This window comes from Spea bombifrons, chromosome 1 (genome assembly GCF_027358695.1).
Source record: "Spea bombifrons isolate aSpeBom1 chromosome 1, aSpeBom1.2.pri, whole genome shotgun sequence".
NCBI lineage: Eukaryota > Metazoa > Chordata > Amphibia > Anura > Pelobatidae > Spea > Spea bombifrons.
Genome location: NC_071087.1, coordinates 113,054,525 through 113,078,443, shown reverse-complemented (window position 1 = coordinate 113,078,443; position 23,919 = coordinate 113,054,525). Strand labels below are relative to the sequence as shown.

General features: G+C 40.6%; 1 protein-coding gene across 1 annotated transcript; it reads left to right on the top strand.

Annotated features, from left to right (window-relative positions):
- Nucleotides 1-296: 296 nt before the first annotated feature.
- On the top strand, nt 297-23,524 carry SSH1 (slingshot protein phosphatase 1). Its single transcript, XM_053468982.1, has 15 exons — nt 297-764; nt 3,818-3,855; nt 12,187-12,290; nt 12,904-12,968; nt 13,219-13,340; nt 15,105-15,173; nt 15,658-15,723; nt 15,969-16,163; nt 16,348-16,441; nt 17,040-17,168; nt 18,300-18,346; nt 18,978-19,124; nt 19,327-19,527; nt 20,472-21,015; nt 22,194-23,524. Exons 1-15 carry the CDS (start codon nt 699-701, stop codon nt 23,307-23,309), a joined length of 3,003 nt encoding a protein of 1,000 aa, XP_053324957.1. The 5' UTR covers nt 297-698; the 3' UTR covers nt 23,310-23,524.
- The last annotated feature ends 395 nt before the right edge of the window (nt 23,525-23,919 follow it).

The window sequence follows — 23,919 nt, the reverse complement described above, 5'->3', positions numbered from 1 at the left end:
TTCCGTATGATCTAAATTGTATTTAGCGCCTATATCACTTAACTAAGGAGAATTGAAAAGCCCTGTCTCTTCATGGCCTGGGAATAAATCAATTTTTTAAAATTCGAATCCCTTTTCCACAGCATCACATCACTTCTCTTCGTGGCCTGGGGGTTAATCCAGATTCGAATCCCTTTTCCACATAACCTGCTTCGCTTCATGGTCTCTGGGTTCCTGCAGCTCTTCTTTCCCCCGTTGCTGAAGCCTCCATGTTATGGTCATGTACCCACGTTCCCCGTATAGCTGACCCCGGATAGCCCTCAGCCTCTGGCCGCTGTATGAACCCCCTCCCCGGTAGGAGGAGCTCGGAATCTCCCAGGAACATCGCGAGCGTGGTGTGGCTCACCGGGGGACCGCCGGTACCGGTAATCACCCTCACCTCCTAGCGACCGGCATCATAGCTACCGGAAGCTGCAGGACAGTGAGTGCTGCTCAGAGATATGCGCTCAGTCCTGGTACCGTAAACTTACCTGAGCGGCACCGTCTTATGCCGGCTCGGAAACAGGCGGCACCGGAACCTGCCGGGAAGCAATGATTAGGCCCAGTTTGTAGACTCCATCTGGACTTCGCACAGATTGGTACCGAAGTGATTAAGACGAAACCTACCCGGTCTCTATACCGGCTTCATTAAAACAACAGAGAACCGACAACCGATAACCATGGCCCTAGTGACCCTGCAGCGGTCCCCGACCCCCAGCGCTGGCTCCTCAGCTAGCACGAGTGAGGTAAGACCCCTTTCTCTTCCCACCATTAGGGCGCAGGAAACACCGGGGATGATGCAGCGAGCGTAGGCCGGAGTAAGGAAAGCCTGTGCCGGCTGGGAATTCAACGCATAATATGCGGTGTGACCGGTGTGGAGGAGAAGCACCCTCTACGGCCAGGGATACATAGCTTTTCCACGAAGTACATGTATTGGCCGATTTATAGGCAAGAATAAATGGTTAATGTTCCGCACGGGACTCTTGGCTGCCCCCTAAATAAAGTAGTTGTATTGGTAGCATTAATGTGTACGTTGTATTTTAGCAGTGATTCTGCATGTAGAATGGCATTGGTGTAAGAAAGTGGTATAAATAATGAAGGGGAAAAAGCCGACTTTCAATTGTCTAAAAAACCTTTAAAAAAAAAATAAAAAAACACCTTTTCTGACTTAAAAAACAGGTGCCTGTCTTCTAACTGGATCAATGCTATAGTCCTAATTAGCATTTCTGAAAGCGCTGTAGGCAGTGACTTGTATTCTACATCATTATCATCGGGCTGGACTGGTGGTACATGGGGCACGTGCCTGGTTGGCCACTGGCTGATGGCGCAGGATATTTCTTCATACACTCCTGTAGATATGCTGCATATGTTTGGCCATATGAAAGCGTAACTTGCAGCTGATGGCATTAAAGTGCCAGCGCCACTTTTCACCCTTGGGGCAATTTCTGCTGCTTTAGGTGAAAACTAAACAGAAGATGCTCCGACTATCAAATGCACGCGATAACTGTGCCCCCTTATAATTGTTAGTTTTTTTTTTCTTTCCTCCTTAGAGAGATTCAGCAGAATCCCCCTCTGTGTCTTGTCCTCTTTCCCCACCTACCAGTTCCTTTTCTCTATGGCCGAGGTGCCTTCGGCTAAACAATTCCCCTCAGGAGTCTTATACTTCACACCAGCTGGCGGATGTGTAAATTCCAGGGGATCTTCCAAGACCTTCCTTGTGTACTTTTTGTGTTTTTTTATTGGCCCTATATATATCTATATAATGTTTTTATATATCTGCTAAGATGCCTTTTTTGAGTGTGAACAACTGCAGCTTTTCTCCTCTTTCTTAAGAATTAAGCTCTTTTGATTCTGTTTATTATCTGGAAAGCTGACTTAATATTTCATGCACCGCAATGTTCTTATGAATAGATATGAAGAATTATGCTGCATATTTACAGTGGGTGTAGCGGATGCGGGACCTTTGTTTTAGGACATTTATTGAGACTGCAATTTTACATTGACTTGCAGGGGTTAGGTTATAATATTATTTTGTTTTTACCTTTGTTTCCTTTCTATGTGTACGGTCTCACTACTACAAAGCCTATACAGCATTTGCTTGATTATAAGACAAATGTTAATTTGGAAAAAGAAAAAGCCTGAATATAAGACTAACCTATAGGAAAAAGCCCCTAGAATTGTCCCCTGTGCTCCAGACTACCTGGTGTCAAGTGGGTGCAGCCAGTGGACCTCCGCTGCTACCCTGGACTTCCGCCGGAGCTTCTATGACTGAGCACCGGAAGGTCACATCACGCCGGTGCTCTGTAATAGTACCCCCAGTGGAAGTGTCAGGTAGCATCGGAGGTTGTCCATGCGCATCGTGCAGATGTTCACCGGCTGCCAGAGAGGAGGATCCAGGTCCCCTTTAGCGCTGCGGGGGATTCTCCTCTTTGGCAGCCGGTGAACATCTGCGTGATGCGCTGATTATTCTATGTAGCACCATCTATGTGCAGTAGGTAAATATGTACAAGTAGTAAATAACATAACAATTCAACTTATAGAAACAAGAGGTAATGAGGGCCCTGTTCAAACGAGCTTTCATTCTAGAGCAAGTTGGGGTATTTTACACAAGAGGTAAAAGTGCCTCTGTTAGGGCCACACCAGTATAAGTATTGTATAAAGGCAGGTGAGGGACTAGGAAAGATCTGTTAAAGGCAGAGCAAATAAAGTGTTAACGTGTTAGTTTGTAAGCATTAAGAAGTGGGCCTTGAGGGATTTTTTGAAGGACCCAAGGCAGAGAGAAAGACTGATAGGCCGGGGAGGGCATTCCACAGGATAGGGGCAGCCATTGAGAAATTTTGCAAGGGTACATGAGAACTAGAAATCATAGCAGAGTAGTCTTCACGTCATTACATGATAAGCACATATGTAATCAATGTAAAAATGCAAAAAGATGTATTGGAGTAACAGGTTTTTTATGTTGCTTTGTCTTCTCTTGCATATGTCACCATATCACCCTGTAATGGTATCTGCCCAGTTAAGTTCTTAAAAATAAATAAATCTGTGAATCAAGTAAGGTTGAGGCTTACACAGAGCTTAAACAGACAAAGCTGTGTGGTGGTCCAAGAGATTATGCGCTGTTTGTTTCCATATCAGAACGCCTGCGCAGGCAACAAGTCCACCTTGTAGAGAGCAAACTGCTATGTTGTGATAAACCAAGCTATTCACATGTGATTTTAAAGATATAAAACATTACATTTATCACATCCCTTTCATTTGGTGGAAGCTGTATTTCATAGATCATTTCTGTAGTCCATAGGGCTTTTCTTTACCTAATAAATAAAAAAAAAAAAATTGTTGTCTAGGTCTGGCGAAAACACATCTTCTAGTTTTATAATGTATTTGCAATTTAGCTACATTTGCTTTTTTGTTTATGAACTAGAACTTTGCTCTAAAGTAGGACATACAAAGCTGGATATAGAATGAATGCTCCGAGCATTACCTCTTATCTCCGTTTACATCACGATACCTGTTACCTTACTCTACAAAACTTCACCAAGGTTGTCCGATTCAAGCAGACTCTGATGTGAATCAAACAAATACATCGTGACATTTTGTTTCCCCAAGTTGTTTTAAAACAAATGTCGCGTTTTGTGACTATTTTCTTGCTCTTTTTTGTGTGTGTGTCCCGATACTGAATTTCACTTATGTAAGTTTGGGGCATTCTATATTTAGGAGTTATATGATAAGATATTTTAGCTCATCTTAGTAAGTTAACATTGTTTTACATGCACTTAAATACCATTTCTTTTTCATGCAGGAGTTTGGCAATGATGAAGATCGTAAAGCGAATGTGAGGTAAGCAATGCATGGAGAAACACTCTTATTTACTATTTAACTAATTTTACTTTTAATACTTTATAAATTGGCTTATGGCTGTAGAAATCCTAGTTCCAGGGTTTAAAAGACATTGTCTGTATGTGGGAACTGGAGTCAGTTTTCTTTTTAATTATACACAGTCATGCTACAGACAATTTATGCCTGTATAATAAATAAGGTTAAATAGACTTCATGCACCATATTACTTTAATGCACACGATAGCTGGTGGTCTCTTAACGTTTTCATGTGGTCCATTTTGCACATGGGGGGGGTGATTCAGCAGAACACCCTGCAGAAGATGCATTTGGCCGAATATACTCCCCTCCAGTCAACTCCGGTGCTGGCTCTGCTGTATTTGTATAAAGTCTTCCAATTCATTTTAGTTGGAGCACTTTTCTGACCGGCCATACTGCCATTGATTCATTGGATGTACTAAATGCCACTTACTGACAGCTGAAGCAGCCAATCGGTGACAAGAAATTTTGGATCATGGAGAAACAGAAGATTTCTAGCTGGGCTAACATAATTGTGATAAAAGGCCTCTGTACGCCTATGAAGATTAAAAATCCACCGTTTCTAGCTACAATAGTCATTTTTTATTCCTCTCATGCTATTTTAATGGACAATAAACACATAGATCTTAATTAGTCATTGGTGTTGTCCTAGAGACAGGATAGCCTCTTGCCTCTACCATGCATGTTTAGATTCCCTCACTGTATTAGTGTCTACCACTTCTGCTGGGAGGCTGTTCCATCTATCACTAGCTGTATAGATATGTTACAGTAATAGGAATAGTGTTTCTAATGCTGTGTCTAGTTGTAAAACTTTTAAATTAAAAGTGCCAAATACCACATTTTACTGGGAATAGTAAAGAGTTAATACTAGGGCTGCAACTAATGATTATTTTCATAATATCCGGACTTGAACTCTTCACAAAATGACTATAGTTCACACAACCGTTTAAACGTTTGGGGTCACTTAGAAATTTCCTTATTTTTGAAAGAAAAGCAAATATTGTAGGGCTGCACCTAACGATTATTTTCATAATCGATTAGTTGGCCGATTATTTTTTCGATGAAGCAGACAAAAAAATAAACGTACATTTTTTATTTATTTAAAATAACTGGATGTTAAGAACAAACAGCAGAATAAAAAAAAAATGCATTTCTTGTTTTTATTTCCTGACCTGCGCCCCCAGTTATGCACATCTGAGCCCAGGCTTGCCACATTGCAACCCAGATATGCCTTATACCCCCTGTATGCCTTATACCCCCAGATCTGCCACTCCACCCTCCCCAGGTATGCCTTATATCCCCTATATGCCTTATACTCCCCTAATATGCCACTGCGCCCCCATATAGCCCTTATACGCCCTGATATGCCACTCTACCCTCCCCGGATATGCCTTATACCCCCTGATAAGCCTTATACCCCTTGTATGCCTCATACCCCCTGATATGCCTTATACCTGAGATATGCCCCTCTGCCCCCCCAAATATGGCTTATACCCACTATATGCCACTAACCCCAGATATGCCTTATACCCCAGACATGCCCCTCTGCCCTCCAAATATTCCTTATACCTCTTATATGCCACTGTGCCCCCCTGATATGCCACTCTGCCCCCCAAATATGCCCTTCTGCCCTCCAAATATTCCTTATACGCCTTATATGCCACTGTGCCCCCCTGATATGCCTTATAATCCCAGGTATGCCACTCTGCCCCCCCAAATATGCATTATACCCCCAGATATGCCACTCTGCAACCCCCATACTTACCCCCCATGCTCCATACTCTTTGGTGTCTAGTAGGGACAGCTGGTGAGCACCTGCACGATGCGCGTAGACAAACCTGTGCTACTGGCCGGCACTTTTGCTGGAGTTTCTATGACTGAGCACCGGAAAGGTCATGTGACGCCGGTGCTTCATCATAGAAGTCCCAGTGGAAGTGCCGGCAGTAGCAGAGGTTGTCGGCGCGCTTCGCACAGATGCCCAGCGGGTGCCAGAGAGGAAGATCCAGGTCCCCTGCAGCGCTGCGGGGAATCTGGATCTTAGTGTTATTATACGACCTCTGTTTAAGGTCAGGCTATAAGACACAGGGTACTCATGTTAAAATCTACCTGTGCACTGCAGGGAGTGAAATGGTGCTTTCAATTGAATTTGTGCACGCAATACCCGGCACATAGGTGTGAGTGTCTGCACCTGACCGTCTTTGAGTGACACCTGACAGGTACACATTTCAGCCATCATGGCGTGCACTTGCTTCAGCGCTCCTAGACCTCGCACAAGCAGCAAAATAATATTCACACAGTTTGTATTTGGCTGGGCGCTCTTGTGTGGCGGATCTGTACTTTCTGTCTATGGGTTCCAGTTATACCAGTCCGTCAGCTGTAAAACCTACAAGGTGATGGGCCCAGTACTTGCTGGGATAGGGCTGGCGTGTTTAATGATGGCAGACTTTACTGCCATACGAGAGAAGAGAAGGAGGGAGTTAGGAGACCCGTTGGATCCAGATAGACGCTTCCTCTGCGGGAAAAGCAGGCAGCTTGCGCAGTTCCTAATACTTGGGATCCTGTTAGTGGCTTGAGGGGTACTAGTTAGTATCCCAGGACTTGTGGTACCAGCCTGCAAGCCAGTATCCAACACAGGCACAACCCCTAAAGTCTGTAAGGCTAGCGTACTGCAGATAACCACACTCGCACTAATCATCTTGTGTTTCTGCTTGGCTGCCTGTATGAGCAAATACCATCCGGCTGGTGACTGTGAGGAGGACCCAGAAGTCTCCAGAAATCAGCCAGTTCCTGAAACCGTGGGTGCAGCAGGACATGATACGTCAATGAGCGAGGACCCTCCTTCCTACAACAGTGTCCTATTTCAAAGGGGCGACCATGAATACAACGTTCCATGGCTGTACGGGCCGACCGTAGGATACACCGACGAGTGTTGCCCATTGGAGCCACCTCCAAGATACGAGGACATATATCCTACTCAGCCGGATCCTGAAGAGAGTTCATTATCATCGTATTACTCTGTTTCAGAATCATTGGAGTCGAGCGACTATGACCCTAAACGTGGAAAGTCTGAACTATTGAGGGGGGGGGTTTCTAACATTTCGACTCAGTACAGTGTTTGAGATGGAAATGTCACCCAAAATATCACATCTGACAATATCCAGGTCTGCAGATAAAGGACTGAAATCAGACCAGGTTTTTTGTCAGTGCCAGCACCGTACAAAACAGAAATGCCCCCCCCTCCTTTAAATAACGGATAAATAAAATGACATTGTTTCATGGTTGCCTCTCAAACAGTATCTGTGCGTGTTTGTGTGTGTGTGTTGGATATACCGTGTGTACCAGGTCACATTATCGTATGGAATCTATAACATTAATCTCTTACATGTGAAATCAATGTGTTATCTATGGCTTAGAACCACCTCCAAGATACAAGATATTAGGGCTGCAACAACTAATCGATAAAATCGATAATAATCGATAATGAAAATCATTGCCAATTAATTTTATTATCGATTAGTTGAATCGATTTTTATCGATTATAAAATGAGGGTTTTTTCAGAGCAAATGCACTGAAAAATACCCCTCGTTTTATAATCAGTTTCATTCAGTGTGACTCACAGCAGTTACTACTTATAGTCCCTCCCTGCAGTCACTCTGATGATTGGCCCCACCCCTTCTTTCTACCAGTCCCTCCCTGCAGTCACACTGAAGATTGGCCCCGCCCATTTCCAGTAGCGTCCACATGGCTCAGCAATTCATCTAACTGAGTATAAAATTAATATTTGGGCTGCTTAAAGTTAGGGGAGGTGGGGGTTAATTTAGGGGCAGTTATGATTAATGGGGTGTTTAAGGTTAATTTAGGGGCAGTTATGGTTGATGGGGTGTTCAGGGTAAATTTAGGGGCAGTTATGGTTGATGGGGTCATCGGGGTAATTTAGGGGCCGTTGTGGTTAATGGCGTCTTCAGGGTTAACTTAGGTGCAGTTATGATTGATGGGGTGTTAAGGGTTAATTTAGGGGCCGTGATGGGGTGTTAAGGGTTAATTTAATAAGGTTAACTTAAGGTGCAGTTAGAGGTAAAGGGGGGGCAAACTAAGGGGAATCTAAATCCTGGGGGCAGTGAAGATTATTAATGTATTTAATGAGTCTGTGAATCTGTGAGGGCACTATAGGATATCTGGGGGTATAAGGCATATCAGGGGGCACAGTGGCATATCAGGGGGTATAAGGCATATGTGGGAGGCAGTGTGGCATATCTGGGAGGCAGTGTGGCAAGCCTGGGCTCAGATGTGCATATCTGGGGGGGGGGCAGGTTGGGAAATAAAACGTTTTTTTATTATTATTCTGCTTTTTAACATCCAGTTATTTTAAATAAATGAAAAATTTACATTTATTTTTTTATCCGACTAATCGATTATGAAAATAATCGTTAGGTGCAGCCCTACAATATTTGCTTTTCTTTCAAAAATACCCCAAACGTTTATATGGTTGTGTGAACTGTAGTCATTTTGTGAAGAGTTCAAGTCCGGATGCTCAGGCCAACCACGTTGATCTAAAAGGGAAGCACATCCAGTTACAGCTTTTACCACAATGTGGTAGCAGCGAGTCAAACTGAGAAAGAAGGACTGGAGCTGTCATATTTATCCGCCTGGTCTCTTTAGCATATTTGTTAACGTTTCTTATCATGCGAGCGTTTGACAAGCCTGCTAGTCACTATGAGCCATTACATGAGTCACAGCTGGCACATTCATATGTTTGTGATATGGGAAATGACAAAATAATTGTCTAAAAGTGAAAGAAAAAAAAAAAGAGTACTTTTAGCAGGCGACTCCAATGTTTTAACATGTAATAATAATAGTGGATAGAGTTCCAGTGAATTTTACAAATGAGTCGTTTCCACCATTTTAGAATACCCCATTTTCACAATTACCTTTTTTTTTGTACCGCTTAATTTGTGTTATGAATTGAGGGGTGCTTTTGTTTGTGTTGTGACTCTTTTTTGTTGTTGTCTTAAAGTCATTTGAAACACTGCAGGGGTTAATTTACCAGTACATTTATGTAGCACATGTTAAATAAAATAAAGAAAAAACAATCGGATACTGAATCATATCCTGATATTGGGATTTCAGGAGGATGTGGTAAGAGTTTTCCTGTGTAAACAAGCACCGTACTATAGGCCTCTCTGCTCGAAAACCTATACTAAATATCATTTTATGCCTATATAGTGCTTTATTTTCACATTCATTTCCTACCGATTGACTTCTGCAAATCCTATAATGCTATCATCTTATTGCAACTCTATTTAACAGCACTGGAACTCTCCACTTCTGCTTTATTGTGTAGCTCACATTTCCAAAAAAAAAGCCATGTTGCTAGGTTTATGCAACATTCAATAGTCCACGTCATACAGGTGCTTTCACACACACAAATATATATAATATATACAGCAAATCCCCAAAAAATGAAGTCCAACATTCAGGTCCATATTAGTCCTCGGCCGTAATAAACTTTCAGGACATGACGGGTTGATGAATAAATTGTATTGTGAGGGAAAGTACGGCCGTCTTTGGTAAACCATGGTCATTTAGAGGTTAATGCTTAGTGGTCTCATTTTCCTTCTCAACTAAACATCAGACATTGTGCCCCCCCATTCAAAAGGTCATCCTTGCGGATGAGTAAGCCTGACGGACAATGAACTTAATTTCTTGTCTTTAGAAGAGAGGCACTCTTTATAATTGTCAGCTGAAGCTGCTGACTCATGTAAGTGAGGGTGACAAATGTGGGGCATCACCCTCCGTACCAAAAGCCATATATAGGCTAATGGATATTAACCCATTCAAGTAGGGGCAGGACATGGAACTTAGGTCCCCCAGAACCATGTTTCAATTCTTTGAGGTTTTGTGAAAAAAAACATTTTGGCATGGTCCATCTCATATTAGAAATAAAAAAAAAAAAAAAAAAAAAAAGTCAATGTTTACGTGTTGTAGAACCTTTTTTTTTTTCAAGACCCGTTTTTATATGTTTTAAGAAATGGTGTCTATGGACTCTTGGCATCTTACCCTCGTTTGTCATATAGAAAACAAAACACGGGTTTTTCTATCATATCAATCATTTAATTAAAGGAGAAAGAAGATTAAAAGGCTTACCAGTACACACGTATAATAAAGGTAGTCACAACTGTAGGTTTATAAAGAGATCGTATATGTATAAGCTATTAAAAGAAAACAATATGTGAAGAAAAAAGAAAAGTGAAGCATAGAAATGCTTTGAATGCCAACAGCTCTGAAAGCAGTGATGGCTATTTAACCATCGCCCTTGCCTACTAGTCTATGAGCTAATGCATCACAATACATGTATTACCCGCCAGTGAAAATGCATCGGGCCGGGTCGGCAGACGAGGGAATGTGGTATTTGTAATTCTGAAAGATGAGTTCTAGTCTTTTTGCCTTGGAGCTAAGTGTGTTCATGCATTAATATAAATTAAGATTGATTTTCGATTTGATCATTCCAGTTTTTAGTGCGCTGTGTCTCTATTCTCAGTCCTCTCTTCCGTCCTGTCTGCTTTTTATTGTATAACTGAAAAATGTGTAGGAAGAGAATGGTCAGCTGTTTCCTCCCCACCATTGGGGCTTTGACATATTTCCATTCGCTATATCTTGTTTGCCAGGACACTGCTCCCGTTTGCTTTAACCAGATAGCTTTCTGTTGCGGGGACCTCTGTAAGTTTAATTACTGATGATATTCAATGCAATGATAAAAAAGCCAACGTGCAGGACTTTTAGCCGGGAGATAAAGCAATGTAAATTTACGGACGTTTGAGTAATCCGCGATTGGCAAAGAAGTAATATCTTTGCAGCAAACGAAGGGGTCACTTGGGGTCAGAGGAAATGTGAAAGCGTGCTTTATAAAAATGGATTAGACAGGATGTAATGTTTTTCACACGGTCTTGCAAAAAAGTCTTTCTGACATGAGTGGGTAAACTAATGAGCAGTGCTAGCTGGCTCTTATATAACCTGGATCAGGGTGTTCAGGGAAAATGCCATTAAATGGGTCAAGCATGAAAAGCCAGTTTAGGATTATTTGATGATGTATATGTGACTGTTTAGGATGTTACCTTGTTAGTTAAATTTACAGTGAAATTTTCCAGTGTTTGGAGTCCGTCATGTCTTACATTCACAGCATATTGTAGAACAGCTTTCATTTGGTCGCTGTATAGACTACTTGAACGTACAAGTTAGGACACTGTCCCTTTCACATCTGCTCCCGATGATCACACCGTATTTTGGCTAATACAGATTCTCTCCATTACAACCACTTTTTCCCGCTATCTATGTTGTGCAGCAGCACTGGCGCTGCCAGCCCAAAAGTGACCTCATGATTTACAGAAAACTGAAGTCATCTTTCCCGCATAAAGAGAGCTATGTCTAAAATGGTTCTTGCCAGAGAACAGTAGTGATTAAGAAAATCACCCAAAGGAAGCTTGCCACTTTTACATAGGCAGTGCTTGCTGAATGCGTGGCCATGCAGAAGCTGCCTGAACGCATAAAAAAATAAAACGTACGTTGTTTCATCTGTCATCTGTCTTGGGAGAGATTCTATTAATACTGGAGAGATCCAATTAATGGTGGTCCGTCACGGTTCTTCAGAAGTGAACAGACGCTGCCTGGGACCATTGAAAGCCAACCTGGACCCAGTGTAGGTGTGATGCTCTGGTGAGACTGGGGCTCAGATAGTCCTTAAAATACACATTTATTCTTGAGTAGGATTCCTACCAGTTTCTGGGCATGTGGGAGGAAGTGATTTGGGTATGGAGGATGTTTTTTTTTTTTATGCGTTGATGGCAGTTTATAAGTTAGAATCGCCATAGGTTCTGCAGGAACGGTTTATGGTGCATGCCCTGCAGTGTTAGATTGGTGCGCTTCATAAGTGATTTTGTTTGGCTTTGGTGGCAAAATATAATTAACTCTACAATTTTATATTCTATGACAACACAGAACATTCCAGAACCAGACATGTGGTCGATATTGGGTGCATATAGTGTCCTAGTCATCTCTCTTTACTCTAAAATTGTTTAGTTCAACAGCCTTTATTACCGGTTCGGATTATGAATGGTTTGATATAAAACATTGAAATTGAAAAGCTAAACTATGGGAAGTATTAGAATTTGATTTATATATATAATAGTTTTTATGTTTAAATATATCTGCTAATGCCTGCCTATTTAATGTAGGTATGATTATGTGTGGCAATATGGTGTCTGGGCAAAAGTTGAGTAAAAATGTCTCTTGTTTTTCAGCTTGAGTGACAGTTTTTTCATGGTGAAGGGAGCTGCCCTCTTTTTGCAGCAAGGGAACAGCTTCCAGGGGCAAAAGAGTCTTCTTCACTTGCACAAGAATGCTGGTATGCCATGGCTGAAGGGTTAAATGCTATAAAATGGGTATACACTTCTCTCATGAATTCCTGTACCATATAAATACTCACATGCTTTCACATGCTCTTAAAGCTGCCTCTCCCATATAACATAAGCTAAGGAAATGCAGAAGCTATTGTTATTAGTTGTGAAATGGCTTGTGTTGGCTGCATGAATGAGTTGTCTTTTCTGTCAGTTTATATGGGGTTATATGAGGCTCATACACCACAGCCTTATATTTGTAGGTTGTATCAGTTTAGGTGAGACTGCAAGTGTCGGTATCTGCGTGGCTATGCAAGACTGTAGCGGTTTGACACGCAAGCATGTTTAAAGCTATAGCGCTCGACACAAGTAACGCTGTAAGCACGCAAAGCTGGAAGGCTGTAGCTGCTTACATGTAGCAGTTGGCGCGTGCAAGGCTGTGGAAGGCTCTTGTAGCACTCTGTAACCAACCTATATGTTGGTAAGCAATCATAAGTCGGCATGCATGCTATTTCTTCTGCTCCTCTTACACCTACTGATATAGGTTGAGAAGTGTACTGGGTATAAGGATGTGTTGTAGTCAGTAGGCCAGATTATGACATTGTTTTTTTATATTTACAGGTGATCTACCCCAGCATCTCCAGATGATGATCAATCTCCTCCGATGTGAAGATCGTATTAAACTGGTAAGGGCTAGCGCACGGCTGCAGTTCTTTTCACTATTCTGTGTTTCATATGGCAACATTATGGCTATTTATTGTTGCTCCTTCTCAATTGCTGTGAAGAGTTCTGAGCCGTCGACCTCCTCAAAACACGAGTGAGTTTGTCCTCATTTCTGGAGATCCAAAGCAGCCCTTGTCTTGCCTCTCTCCATATTCTTAAATATATCTTCCTCCTTTACGTCTTCTACTCATTTCGTATTTTTCTGTATCATAGGCTGTTCGCTTGGAGAGTAGTTGGTCTGACCGCGTGCGTTACATGGTGGTTGTGTACACTAATGGACGTCAGGACACAGAGGAAAACATTTTACTAGGGGTGGATTTTACTAGCAAAGAAAGGTGGGCCCTTGATTATTGTGATCTGTGCAGCATTCACTCTAAAGAGAACCTGTTCCCGTCTAATCCAGGGGTGTCCAACCTGCGTCCCTCCAGCTGCTGCAGGACTACATCCCCCATAATGCTCTTTCAGCTAAGGGGCTGGGAGTCCTGCAGCAACTGGAGGGCCGCAGGTTGGAGACCCCTGGTCTAAGCAGTGAGGTGGCTTAACTGAATACTTCTCCATCAATTGTGATGCAGAAGTTCAACTTCCTCTGTGACTCTACAGCAGTATAACTCTGTATGTGCTCATAAAAAGTACATTTAGACCATATAATGTACCATAAAGCCATTTTGGCTTTATTTTTGTTGAATACATCATACAATCATGTAATATATCACGTGTTGCTGTTCATCTGAGGTCGTATTTATCTTATTCCTAGACCTGCTAGGAACAGGTAATTATTATGTCCTGATATATAAAACCATATAACTCAAAGATGGGGGTACTTTCTTTTTCACATGATTGTAATTCATTTGTATATGTTTCAGCAATGTTCTCTTCATATTAAAACATATTGACTCCCTATCATTACTTGTAATAAATGGGCTCAGTCTTAAAGTTTTTCTGTACCCGTTGGAAAATAATTATCCAAATCTTAAATTAGAAATAAGTGTTGCAGAGTTGATCACTTTAATTCTTGTTTCTTCCAATAAAGATTATTTACTTTCATGTAGAGGACTGCATTGGGAGGCAGTTCCCGTGGGACCCGCGAAAAAACTTGCGGGCGGTCTTGCTGGGGTTGCGGGCGGTCAGGCACTGTACCTGCGGGTCCCGGTAATCCTGCGCAGTCCCGCAAGGCTGCCTTCTCGCTGCTCCCTTACAGTGTTTCCTCTCTTGCTCCGCCCAGGAACAAAACGGAGTCACGTGATGTCACTTCCCGTGACTCCGCCTTGTTCCTGGGCGGCGCAAGAGAAGAGACGCTGTGAGGGAGCAACTCGAGGGCAGCCTTGCGGGACTGCGCGGGATATCTGCAGTTCAGGTAAGGAGGTGGGCTTGATTGGCCTCAAATGTGGGAGTGGAACACCCACATTACGGGAACGGGCGGGAGCGGGATTTAAAAAGCCGTCCCGCGCAGGGCTCTACTTTCATGTTCGTCTTCATAAATAATGTTGACACAAAGTAGTGAATAAAAATCCACCCAAGTTGCCTCTACCTAAAGACACGAGTCCATCTTTATCAAACTTCCATACGTGTTATTTCATTAACAATACCACACTATTCCTTGTCTCTTTATTTGTCTCTTACGTACTCAACTATTGGAAGATACTATGTATCCAAGAGAAGTCTACCTATTGTCTGTGAGCAGACACCAGGGTGGATTTTTATTCACTAGTTTGTGTAACTTTTATTTATGCACACAAAGTTAGACATGTGGAGGTGTCTTTGCGGCACGTAAGTTTATGATGTGGAAATTAATATTAACCCAGACTTATCCATTATTTTTGGGCTTATAAAACACCCATGCACTTCTGCCAATTTGCACATAATGTTGGCCCTCAAGTAACAAAACGAAGTATCAGGGAAGCATATAAATAGTGTAAGTGAGGCCGAAATTCTGAAATAATGAAATTAAGTTAGGTTTTAGTTCTCTTTGAAGCACATAAGTTGGTCTGTGATGTAAATCTGACACATTTTAGGAGATGACAGAACTACAGATAATATAAGGACCATCTAGTTCTGATTTTATTTGCTCTTTCTGATTTTAACTTGTCTGTCTGATCTAGCAAAAACTGCACAATCGGAATGGTTCTGCATTTGTGGAGTGACACCACTATCCGACTGGATGGAGATGGGTAAGAGTAAAACATTCTGTGAAATAGCTTGACACCGGTTCAGAATCTCTTGATTACGTTGTATCGTAGATATGTTTTGTATGCAATAGAGGGTAAATGCAGTTTTAGTACTGTGTGATAAATCAGGACCTCAAGGCCTTGACATCTTCTAACTCAAAAGATAGCCATTGGATTGTATATACTTCTGTTTATCCATGTGCTTCCTCCAGATCCTACTGAAACTTAGTTGTTCAGTGCCTGCCCACTTCATAATTATAATAGATTCTCAGAGCCTGATGTTATGGGCATGACCCTTTCATTATAATTCTGTAAGCAAGGACATAGTCTGGTCATCACTAGGGTCTTTCATTACACATGACGCTCCTTTGTGTCTAATATTACTATTATAAGCATCGTCCATATTGCACTAGCCTGATCTTGAATATGATTGAAGTGCAATTGTGTTTGCTCCTGAATACTAACATCAGTTGTCTGATTTTTGCAGGGGATTTAGTGTCAACACTGCAGGGAGAACCCATGTATTCAAGCCGGTGTCTGTTCAGGCCATGTGGTAAGCCAACATAGCCAATAGTGTGAGTTACTGGCGCAAACTGTTGGGTGAATACAGTGTGCATGTATGTGGCATAATATCTGGTTCTCAGGGTCAGCATGTGGTAATTATCTTACTAGACAGATCCATTCACATGGATGGATGCATGTTTAGTAGATCGTTGAGAAATCTTCTCAATAAACTGAGGACTCATCAAACTTAATATACCTATTTTCTTTCTTGTGTACTAAAACCTAAATCTTTAGGTCAGCTCTTCAGATTTTGCACAAAGCCTGTGAGGTTTCCCGGCGCCACAATTATTTTCCAGGAGGGCTTGCTCTTGTGTGGGCCACGTTCTATGAGAGCTGCATCAGCTCTGGTCAGAGCTGCATCAATGAGTGGAATACCATGCAGGACTTGGAGTCCACAAGACCAGACTCGCCTATCCTCTTCATGGAAAAGTCAGTACAGAATAATATACCGGTATTGTGTTACAGCACATTCAGCTTAACATTTTTTGCCAATTTCTAGAAATGACCCCATTATGAGTCCCAGCTGTTTTGTAAGCACATAGTATATTGTCATAGCAGACCTTATTCCAGAAAATGAGTGAAATTGTCACTTGATATTTTTTACTTTGTGCAGGCCAAATGAAGGGGAGAAAACTGAATTGGTTATCAAGGCAACACTTCGGAGCATCATGATGATCAAAGATTTGGAGAATGTGACTTGCAAAGAGGTGTTTGAGACTATTGATTCTTTTATACTGTGCAGCTATATCAGGATTTTTGTTGGACCAATACTCCCATCAGCCTTGGTGATCTGAAAGGCTAACTAAGGAAACGAGGAACAAGCCATTGACCACACTTGGTCAGCTTTGTACTAAATATTCTCTGTTTGCTGTAAAGCATCACTGACCTTTTGAGGTTTTTCTCTCTGCCAATGAGGTGATGCTTAATGAAGTAACATTTTTGTTTTCTCTATCATGATTATTTTGTTTCCTTTTGAATAGATACACTTTAGTCAGACGTGATACCTGTTACTAAGCCAACATAAGAAAAGATATAGAGTCATAAAACCTTTGAGACGTCAAAGGTCTCTTCTTGAGATGGTGTTTCTATATTTGTCCCATAAAGGGCATCACCCTCAACCAAATGCATTTCCTTCTCTGACCAACCAGCGTATAGCCATTTTGCTTATTTTCAATTATTAGTGGGTTAGTGGAAAGTGAGTGACCGATTTCTCTTTTGTGTCTTTGTAAATGTTACTCTACATTTTTGCATTGTCTGTGTGAACGGAGAATAGTTGCTAAATTTGAATATCGTGGCATCTTTTAGATCCGCAATGAGGTGGAAAAGAAGTTGAGCTGTAATCTGAAGGAGTATAAGGAATATATAGACAATGAAATGCTACTGATCCTTGGTCAAATGGATAAAGCCTCTCTCATCTTTGATTATTTGTATCTGGTGAGTAAATCGAGAGACACTATATCATTCTAAATGTAGTTATTTTATTCCTAAAGAACTATAGCTGCATTAATTGTATAGATGTTTCACCCAACCTATTCTCAAATATTTATATTGTACATTGGTGTCTGTGATGTTTCTTGGCAACCAGTGAGTATAAAAACTTATAGAGAAAATGTTCCACGTTAAAAGGGAACTGTCACTTATTCTAAATATATTTTGAACTCGTTTTCCTAAGAAGTAAACCGAGGGTACACCCATTGCTGGGAAGAGCCTTTCTGAAATGTTTATTCAGCTGAAATGGTACATTCAGCCTTAACATTTTAGGACGGGGTACGTATACTAATGTTTGTTAATGAAGGGAACAAGCGTAACCCTAAAATGACTGTCCCACAAAAAGAAATAAACTGCTATGGGTGGTCTCCGTCCCAAGAAGTGGCTCTGTTGATTTCAAAGTTCCTACTTTTTTTCTTGGTATGCTAAATAAATCTGTTCAATGGTGTTTACTGATTTAATAAAGATATGTAGTATTTATGGATTTATTACGTGTCCATCTCATGGAAGTACCTATCTTAATTTACTGCTTGGGTTTAGTGTAAAAAATGGAAAGGACATTAGATCCAAAAACATTTGATAACTTGAATGTTGCCACATTTTTTCACTAACCCCATGTCCGTTGAGGTAAAAATACACCCTGGAAAACAATCGCAAATTGAAAAACAAACATGCAACCTCTGATTTATTAAACAAATTCACTGGTGTTGATGTTTTTATATTCATACACTTACATAACAGCACTGTTGTCGGATTACAAAAATTCTACACATTTTGTACTCATATAATTTAGCCTTCAATCTCTTTGCTTTGTTGTTTGTTTGGGTTTTTGCCTTTATTTTTACAGACCGTTTCACTGCCAACTTTGTTCCTTTGGTAGACCTTTAACATTTTAGTAGAATACGGGTTTGTGCAGAGCATTTTAAAAGCCTATGGTATATTTTAAATGTTGAGCGCCATTGTCAGCGCTGTTCCAAGGGATGCTGTTTCGTTTGAGGCTTGTTGTTTACGGTCACAAGACACGGCTGTATGACAGATGCGCAGTATCCTCATGTAAATGTGTTGTGTATGTTTCAGGGTTCTGAATGGAATGCATCAAACATTGAGGAGCTGCGCAGTGCAGGGTAAGTATGGTACACTTTTATAGTGTCTCATACACCCCAGCAGTGAATAATGCGTATTTAAAATACTTGGTAAGCACTTTAATATGTATTCCTTACCTGTAAAGGAAAAAATCCCAATTACCTTTTAGAAGAAGCACACCACCCTCTCCATGCGCTCAGGGGAGTCTCGTTATAGAATAGGGCAGAGTATGGCAGTATTATAGACTGTGACAGAATATGTGTAGGAAATATATTTGTGTTACTTACATTAGTAGGAAATATTACATGAAATAAATTACCATGAAGCAGGCACAAATAGAGATTTCAGATGTTTTATTTGTATTCCGATGACCTTTTTGTGACAAGCTAAGATTATGCACATGGCAGTTAATTGATGCCCACATTTACATCAGTGCTACAAAGGCTTGGTTGCTATGCTGTTACCAATGAAAGATGAAGAACCAAACATTTTACGCTCTTATAAAGAAATATCTTTTTGTTTTATTTATTTTTTTAAGAATCTCTGGGTGCAGACTAGTTCTCGTTCCAAGTGGTATCTTTGTAAATATGTAAATAAAGAAAAATGTAAATGAATGCTTTTCTTTCATTAAGTAAATGCCTGGTTTACTTTAACAGTGTTTTCTCTTTGTAGGATTGGCTACATTCTAAATGTGACCAGGGAAATAGACAATTTCTTCCCTGGCCTTTTTGCCTACCACAATATCCGCGTGTATGACGAGGAGACCACAGACTTGTTGTCCCACTGGAATGAGGCGTACCATTTCATCAATAAGGCAAAGTTAGTTTTTGTATATACATGTTAAGTCTAATCACTGTGGCTGATAATATGTAATTGGTAATCGAGCGAGGTGTTCTTATATAGTTTAATGTTTTCAAAGTCACTCGTGACACAATACTCTCAACAAATCTAGATTACTGGTTTCTGGGTGCGTAAACAACATAGACATCTCATTAACAGTGCACTTGATGTTTCCTCACAGGAAGAACCATTCCAAGTGTCTGGTTCACTGCAAAATGGGGGTTAGTCGCTCTGCTTCCACCGTCATTGCATATGCCATGAAAGAGTATGGCTGGTCTATGGAGAAGGCATACAGCTACGTAAAGCAGAAGCGCAGTGTGGCTAGGCCAAATTCAGGGTTCCTGCGCCAGCTGTCCGAGTATGAGGGAATCTTGGATGCGAGGTAAAGGAGTTTGTAACACTATGGGTATGATTGTGACTTACCAGTTTTATTTTGCCAGTAATGAGTAATGTCAACTACAGTTCATTCTAGCTGGTCAAGAAAAGTTATATTAACCTTTGATTATATACAGTTATTGGGTAGCCACATGAATCGAAGCTGCAGGAATGTGACAAACCTGTGGGAAAGGCATACAGGATTGCCAGTTTTATTGCTAGAGGCATCAGTAGCAAAACAGAGGGAGGTGTTTTGAACAGTACTGAAAAACATTTCCAGAAAGCCGTGAAATAAAAGCATTTAAAAAAAGACCCCCCCCCCAAAAAACAAAAAAACCAAACCAGACTGTGGTCTGTAATCGTGTAACATTTGCAAAGGTATACATGGATACGTTACATACAATGTAATCAAGAGGGCATTTGGTAAATGTAAACTGGAGGGACAGTGGCTTAGATCTTCAATAAGAAGGTGGTGGATAGGTGCAATGGTCTTCATGTAGAGGTGAAATAAATCACGGAATTGACACTTGCATGTAGTAGGCATCAAATTAACTTGATCAGTAAGATTTGAGGTATTTCATTAGGAGAATAATGGAAAGAATGTGTGGGCTGTAACGTTCTTATATAATCAGGAGCTGATAGGAGATGTGCTGTCTGGGGCAGCTGTTAAAAGCTTTGCAGGTTGACAATGCCATATTTAAAATAGTTTTTAACCATTTGTTCCTTCTGTGTTTACATTTAAAATTGATTTAGAAAACATAAAATATAACCTTTTTGGGGTTCTAGTGAATCTGAGACCATGAATCTGAAAGGCCCATCCAAGATAATGGCAAAATGATGAAATTTTGCTTTTACATGCAAAATGTAAATGTACTTTAGTTATCATAGTCCTTTTGATTTATAAAGGACCAATCATGGACAAGTAAGGGTAAAACTGTTTTCTCCTTTTAGTAAACAAAGGCACAACAAATTGTGGAGACAACATGTGGAAAGCGGACTACCACCAAATGAGTTTGACTTATTTCCTGACACATTTCAACCAGTTAACTTAGATGGCGAGTTGAACTGCAGACTAAATGAGGATGATATGGGCCCTAAGATTCTAACGGACAGCAGGTATTTTAGGCATCTGACCCAGTCTCATGAATTAATTCAGCCATCAAATGTACTTCTGGAAGTGGATGAACTAGAGCGAGATGTCCTCTTGGAAGAGGTTCCTTACTGTACTGCTGAAGCCAACGAAAAGGACCAACAGTGGAAGGGAGGCGAGCTGTTGCCAGAAAATTCCGACTTGAAAGACAGAGAAGTGAGGAAGAAATTGGTTTTTGAAAACACCATGAAGCCTAAAAATCTTGAAGATGATTTCAAGGCCACAGAAAACCGGAGACAAGAACAAGTGGCTTCTGTCTCTACAGAGGCTCACAATGAGGATGTAGGCACTAACAAAGAAAACACAAACAGTAGTAGCAAGAGAACCTGCCCTACGGACAGTGAGGTTGGTTTGATTTTCTACTAATTTAGAGTTGTCTATGGCTCAATAATTAATGGATGTAAGGTTTTTTCCCCCATTGGTGGTCAAATTTAGGTTTGGTTTTGGTTTATAGCAATAAATGCAAATATTGGTGAGGTGGGCCTAGAAGTTATTGCCCTTTGATATTTACCTAAAAACATGTTTCTCTATAGTAGAATTGTATATAGTTGTAAAAGGACAAATGTTTAAAATGTATTTAGATTTTGTCTCTTGCACTCTGTGTTTATTATTTGTGGATTTCACTTGTATTGGTAGGTGTGGGACTACCTGGGGGTTTCTGGCAGCAAAACCCAGTGTATTTAGCTCTTACTGTATTATTCAGAATCTTATATGACTAGAAAATGGGTTTGGGTAACATAGCTTAGTGTTATAGGTGACTGGACTGAATATTATAGAAGGTTTGGGCTGGATGCCCTTCTATGCCATTTGAATCTTCCCTATGAAAATATCAAACATTAATAGTGATGATGATATTGCCAACTCATTCCAGCCAGAATAATTACAACAAAGTAACCTGTGTCATATTTCTGAGGAATGGTGCCCTGGAAATTTTCTTTTTATTTTGCTAGTTTGATTACTGGAGTCCAAGAATACATTATACATACAAAAAAAAAAATGAACATCACGATACCGTATTTAAAACTGTGTTTGAATAAATTTCATAATAAAATCCCCACACTGTCCATCCATCACCCATGTTTTCTTATTGCCTCTAACATTCTATCATTTACATATATCAATAACCATAATCATGCTTTCCACAGACTAGAGAGTCAGAGGCTTAGATGTAATGTGAGAAAGATAGGGTGGAACAACCTCCCAGCAGAAGTGGCAGATGTTAATGGATTGCATAGGATAGGCAAAACGACTAGCGATCTAAGAGGAGACCAAGGACTGACTCTTTAAATCCAAAATAATGAGCAGACTAGATGAGCTTTGGTTCTTATTGGGCGTTTATATTCCATGTTTTAATGTTAAATAATTCTCCTTCATAACAAATGTTCCTGTAGTTACAAACAAATAGGATTAGATACGTTCATAGAAATATGACAAGACAATCGTCTTAATTAAATACTTCTTAAAATTATGTTTGGGTTTTTTGTTTTTTAATGTGATTTTCTTTTTTTATTCTTTAATTCCAGGATGATGCCATTTTTGGAATCCTTAGCAAGGTGAAGCCTCCATACCCATCATGTGCAGACTGTATGTACCCGTCAAAAGAGGAGCCACAGATGTTGAATCCTAAGCAAGCAGAAGATTCTCCAACTATCTGCAGTCAGCCTGCATTATTACAGCACATGACTTCGGCTGTTTTGGACAGAATGCAGAGGCGCCCATGGGGCAAAGAGCTCACGTCGTCATGCCCTGCACATATGCAAAAAGGTTCCACTGGTTTTCATGTAAAAGCCACCGACAAGCATTTCAGTGACTCTGATAAGCCACTTGTTGGAGCTGCACCATCGGAGTCATGTACCAATCAACGTTCTGCATCTAAGAATGATCTGAAAGAGGCGAGCGACTCTAAATACTTTATTTTTAGTAAAGAATTTGAAAAAACGACAATGCACAGCTACTTAATGCAACATCAAGAATCCATTATTCAACTTCAAAAAGCTGGCTTGGTCAGAAAGCATACCAAAGAACTGGAACGTCTCAAGAGTGAAAGCTCATGTGCCAAAGAAAGTTCTTCAGAAAAGACAGATTTTGTTGCATCAGCTCAAAGCAAAGATGTAGAGGCTCAACAAGAGATGGATATGGGAGGTTGTGGTCGAAAGCCTAGCATAGAAAAAGCAGACGATCTTAGCATTTTAGATGGGATGTTTCAGAAGACCTCTACTCCATGCCTTTTCAAGATGGATCTCATCAGCAGTTACACAAAAGACTTCCTGAAAACCATATGCTACACACCAACCTCATCCTCACTCAGCTCTAATCTCACTCGTAGCTCAAGTAGTGACAGCATCCATAGTGTCCGTGGCAAGCCGGGGCTGGTAAAACAGAGGACTCAAGAAATTGAAACAAGAATGCGTCTGGCTGGTCTCACGCTTTCTTCCCCGCTTAAGAGGTCTCATTCTCTTGCTAAACTGGGAAGTCTCAATTTTTCTAGTGATGACTTATCATGTGACATGGACAGCTTTCAGAAATCTGAGTGCAAGAATGCCAAGTTAGTAGACAGCCCAGTCTTTACGGACACGCTGTCCTCATCAGCGACGATAGAATCTCCTTCCAAACTCATGGAGACTGTAGCTACACCGTAGAAGAAGGAGCACGTTTTTTTTTTATTATTTTTCGATCCCTATTTATTTGTTGTTGCCAATGTCACTTTTACTGTATCCCTGAACTAAACATGAAATGCACAAATCTGTATGGGAATGTTTAGATTTTGTTGGTTTTTACTACAGTGACTAAAGTCTTTGCTCCCAAATTGAGCAGGTTGAGAATATAATTATGCAATTATTAGTAATGTTTTTGTTAACTTTCTATGATGCAGTGTTCTTTTTTTCTTTTTATTGTTGCTGCCAAGTAAGGCACTGTCTATTTATATTCTTTGTGTTGAAAACATTGCTAAAATCTGTAGAGCTACAGAAGATAAACATTTAAATTAATGTATGTACATACTTGCAAATATGTGACATTAACATTCCTACCTCCATTTTTTTGTACATAATAGAAGCTTGAATATGAAGTTACGTCAGTACTGCAGTCCTGCAATCGTGTCCTAAAGGGTCAATGATCACCTGAATTTTAACCATTATTTGTCTGAGTGCCATTATGGTGGGGGGTAAAGAGAAGTTGGCCTTTCTGTAAAGCCCTAGCTATTTGAATATATATTATGGAAGTTGCGGTATAAAAAATATCAAAGTTACA